At 37.1% G+C, this 5,000-nt stretch overlaps 1 protein-coding gene across 1 annotated transcript in view; it reads left to right on the forward strand.

The window, feature by feature from the left end:
• The window catches only part of LOC138056725 (solute carrier family 49 member 4-like), a 22,179-nt gene that overhangs the window by 1,103 nt on the left and 16,076 nt on the right, over positions 1 to 5,000 (forward strand). The window contains exon 2 of the mRNA XM_068902622.1: positions 2,334 to 3,018. Coding sequence (XP_068758723.1) covers positions 2,334 to 3,018 — 685 coding nt within the window. The remainder of the gene's footprint in view (positions 1 to 2,333; positions 3,019 to 5,000) is intronic.

Raw genomic sequence — 5,000 nt, forward strand, 5'->3', positions numbered from 1 at the left:
ACGACTGAACGGTCAAAGTTATTAAGCTAAAGAAAATAAAACGAAGTTGCAAGTGCTGAGCTGCTCTTAGCCAATCAGAGCATGCGTTATATTGGCCAAAAACACTATATAATAATATCATAAATAAGTAAAGTATGATCGTCTGGGTGGGTGTAGTCCTGAGAAGGACTGTTTGAGATGACAATGACTGACATTTCAACAACCTGAGCGAAAGTCTTCTTCAGAGTCAAGTGATTTGTGGAACGTCAGTAGATACTATAATAACTCCAGTTGTAGATGTCATTGGTAACAAGGCCAAGATCTTTGGAGCGGTGGTTGAAAAATACAAATCATTTGACTGTGAAGATGACTTCTATTCAGGTTGTCGAAACGTCAGTCAATGTCATCTCAAACAGTGCTTCGCAGGACTACACTCACCTGGACGATCGTACTTTACCTAATTCTCATATGACTCCTGGGTTCAAACCATTTACAATCATATAATAATAATAATAATAAAAATAATAATAATAATCCATAATTTGCATGTCAGTGTCCTCAGGCAGACACACTTGTAAATTTTATGACCTGTTTATTTGGAATTTTGAACCAGCAAAGGCTGCATTATCCACTTTGTTAACTTAAGACTTCATTCAGAGCATGTCTGCAAATCGAAGTATATATTTAAAATGATGTTCCCATGCGAGACAGCTCTTGAAGGCTTCTTCCAATATAATAACCAACAGAAACAATGAACTGGTTTGTATTCGAAAGTGAATCTCTGCTATCACTTGTCTTTCCTGTTCCCTCAAAGTCATAGAGTTACATTTGTATATGCTTTTTCCTACCGATCTGCTAAAGTCATTGAGTTATGCTATAAAAACCTTTCCTCAAACACACTTAAAGTGGTACTACGACCAAAAAAAAATTTTGTTTTTCCTTTGGATTTCAAAACTATGTTAACTAAACACTAACTCACCCAAGTTTTAAGTTCTGATTTTAAAAAGACACCTGTTTATTTTAGCTGGAATTTTCTTATTTATTGGTCCGCCATTACTAACTTCAAAATCTTGAGAGAGCTGGGTCGAGGAGAAAATGACGTCAAACACTCACTAGTTTAAGAATGCAATGCGTGTGTACGCGGCCTAATTAATATGCAGCACGGGAGTTTCGGGCTTTCAGACTTTTCAACCCGTGTTTTGCATATATAATAAATTGCGTTTACATGCTGAAATTTTAAGCTAGTGAGTAAATGACGTCATTTTCTCTAGATCCAACCCTCTGAGGTCCAATCGGCCAGTTTTGAACGTGAGTAATGGCGGACCATGAAATCCAAAACTTACACTCAAAATAAACAGCCTTTGGATAAAACTCAAAGCTCAAAATTTTGCCAGTTAGGTGTTAAGCGAACACGCTTTCAAAATCAGAAGAAAAAAAAGGAAATGATTTTTTGGCCATAGTACCACTTTAAACATATTTATTAACCTCTAGCTTGCGCTAACAACACATTCTTAAGTGCATTAAATGAAGTCACCTTCATTAAAACTCACCCAGGACCAAACTTGCCTATATGGCCGAGTTGTGCGAAAGGTGTAGGCCTAAGTAATTGGCAATAGTGGAGGTTCAACGAAGGTCAAGTCATCAATATTCAAGAGAAAGGAATGATAATAGACCTAATCGGCTAACTCAGTTCAATTCAAACCCTTTGGGAATGAAATGTTTTGTTCCAGGTATTTCCATATCCTATGAATGCTACAGTATAATACAAATATGAATACACAAAGAATCTTAACCCCGGGATATCTGAATTGGGTACAAGATTGAGTTAGCCAATTTGGTCTATGGAGCATGAATAGTGGGAAAATACCAATACAGTGTAAAACCGTTTTTGCTGGCACGGTGTAAGAGCTCCTATCAGTTTGGCTGTTCAACTGAATTTGCTGTGTATGAAATGAAAATATGTTTTGAGTGATCTGTTACTACAGATGATTGAGAGGAAATCCTCACAGTTACAATGTGGCTAGACACTTTGAGCAATAACTATTGTCTCTTATACATGTAGACACTTTTTCGAGTGTGTCTATGAGAGACGATTGCTTCAATTGTCTAGCTTGTGAGGATCACTTCTCTCATTTGAATTTACTCAGGCTTAGCAAGTTTCATGCCAGCTATTGCTTTCTTTCAATAACTGATAAGGATGTATTATACAGTACCATCTATGCACACACAAGGAGAGATACACCACAACCTGAGTATGAGAAAAACTGAAAAATGGTAATTTTTTTCGTAAAACTACCATGTTCTTGGAAGAGCTAACAATAGAAGTGATTTGAGTTAGCTCATCTTGATTTCAGGTCTAAGGGTCTCTGTCTTGGTTACATCATCTATGTTATTGGCTGGAAAAATAATGCAAGTGATTCCCTTCAACAATGCAACATTAAGAACAGTCGTTATCTTCTTTGGCCATCTCATAGCAATGTTGCCAAGCTTTATCGCAAACGGGGGGCCTCCACTGGTGTCAAGTATTTGGTTTCCCCCAGATGAACGGATAACTGCTACAGCTATTGGAACACTGGCTGCCAATGTTGGGTGTGCACTTGCATTTCTTATTGGACCAGAAATGATGCCGAAAACATTTGAGAGTTCAGATCATGTGAAATTGAATTTCACTCACAAAAAACTTCATCTGCTTGAAACCAAGATTATACATTACTTCTATGTGCAGATTGGCCTATCAGCATTTCTCTTCCTTTGTGTCATTATTTACTTCCCATCAAAACCACCTCTTCCCCCAAGCATTGCTGCCATGAAGAAAAGAACCACAGAAACTGGTTACAAACAAGGGTTTGGAATGCTGTGGAACAATACTTCTTACTGGTTGCTTATTTTAGGATATTCTCTGTCATTTGGAATTTACTTTGGTTGGACATCAGTTTTGGATGTTGCTGTTGAGCCCTTTAATGTAGATGAGAAGACTTCAGGTTGGCTTGGAACTGCTGGCAGTTTGGCTGGAACTCTTTCAGGTGTACTTATCGCAAGGTATCATAATTTTTTCCCTTTTTCTAAGGTCCAGATAAATGATTAAACAATTTTTGATTTTGGACAAAACATAAGTAAAGTTATTCTCTAATTTCAAGAGTATGCGATTTGATTAGCTACTGATATCATGGGTGACAAATTACGTTCATAAGACAGGGGTTTTTTCAAACCTGTGCGCCATTTTCTTGGTGAAAATCTTTCGGGGATCTTCAAAGATCTTCATGAAAATCTTTAAGGATCTTACAATGTAGTAAGGATCTTCAAAATTCCTTGAAAAGATCCTCCAGGATCCTTGGAGGATCTTTCCTGAATGTTACCAAGGAATTTCAAAAATCCTCAAGGATCTTCATTATTTTAAAAGATCTTTGTGGATCTTCATTAAGGATCTTCAGTGGTCTTACCAAAGATCTTCAAAGATCCAAATCTATCCTTGGGGATCTCGTGAAGATCTTTTTGATTATTTTGGGTCTATTCAGTATTCTTACTAGTGATCTTCAAGGATCCTTGTGGCTCCATTAAAGAACCAGAATTACTGCCAATTGTGGCTTTGATTCACCTCAGGGTTAGGGTAAGAGCCAGATGTCACTTAGAAAAGGCCAATTCCTATTAACTTGTGTGAACAACAACAACAACAACAGTATGAAGTTTGTACAGTGTACAAGCTATGCAAGATAAACAGAACAAAAACAGTGGTACTGTGTTGCTGCCAGAGCTTGTTATATTAAACATTGTAGGCTAATTAAACAGGATGTAAAGGGGGCCTAAATGGACTGTTTTGCCTAACAGGTTATACATGGGTTTTTGCTGTAACTCATGATTTCTTTTTGTACAACTTTTCAGAAAAAAATTATGCTTCAACTCTTTTATCCTCATTGTGTAGATTTTTGTGCCAGATTCAGCAAGTTTCCTGGAGGATTCGTAATTAAAATTTTACAATTTTGGGTATTTTCTCTAAATCCTATCTAAGAGGCACATTCACAAGAATCTTAGCAAAACTTATAACGTAATTATATATAATAACATAAAATAAAATAAAATAGAAACCACATTTCGAAAAGGCAAGAAAACAAGACCAACATTACTTTCTGCTAATTTTTAAATCCACAATAAGGCACTTGGGGCCCAGGCAACATCCATTCGATTTTATTGAACAGGGATGTTGAAACCGTTTGGTCCCCACTTTCAATTGTGCCGAAATGAAGTTGAATCGATGTCGAATGATTTTAAAAGCATTTAAACTCTGCTTCAACATTTCTTTTGTTTTCGCGAGTGTTGAATGAAGTTGAAGCGGTTTGCCTGCCTCTTTCAACATTAGGGAATTTAAGAAACGGTGACGGCTACGACTACGACATCGCCACAAAACAGTAATATTATTGGTTAAAAGAGCATAAATAATTGTGCTGCACGTGCACCACGGATTTTAGCAAGTATCTTAGCGGTCCTCTGCATAACAACGACGTGAAATCACCAAATTTGAGGTATTGACGACAACGTAAGCATGCAACAGAGAATCCTTCATTCTCTATTTTAACTTTGAAACAGCTCGTACCAATTTATTTTTAGGATACTTCGCCCGCATTGTAGGACGTAAACGAGACTTAATAATCGCGAAAGACTTATGATAGAGCCAAGTTATATTTTGAGGTGATCGACGTTTTCGTCGACCGTCACCGTCGTAGATCTCAAATTCCCAATTGTTGGACTAATCTGTCATTGTGCAGCCTAGGACTGAATACAAGGTCTCTTGTGAGCGAGGGTGGACAAAACCTGGGCCCGGGCCCATGGGCTACCCTATGGGCTACCTTATTTTGATGATTTTATAATTTCACAATAATTTTATCAATGTGATTATTTTTTTAATTATTTGTATATTCATATCAGTGTAAAATTTTCGGTAACTTGACCCTTTGCATCGCTTCATGAAGGGCACTTAATGTTGTGTAATAGGGAGGAATTTCAAAGATGTTGTTAATACGATTTTA

The sequence above is a fragment of the Montipora capricornis genome, chromosome 1 (genome assembly GCF_036669925.1).
Source record: "Montipora capricornis isolate CH-2021 chromosome 1, ASM3666992v2, whole genome shotgun sequence".
Taxonomy (NCBI): Eukaryota; Metazoa; Cnidaria; class Anthozoa; order Scleractinia; family Acroporidae; genus Montipora; species Montipora capricornis.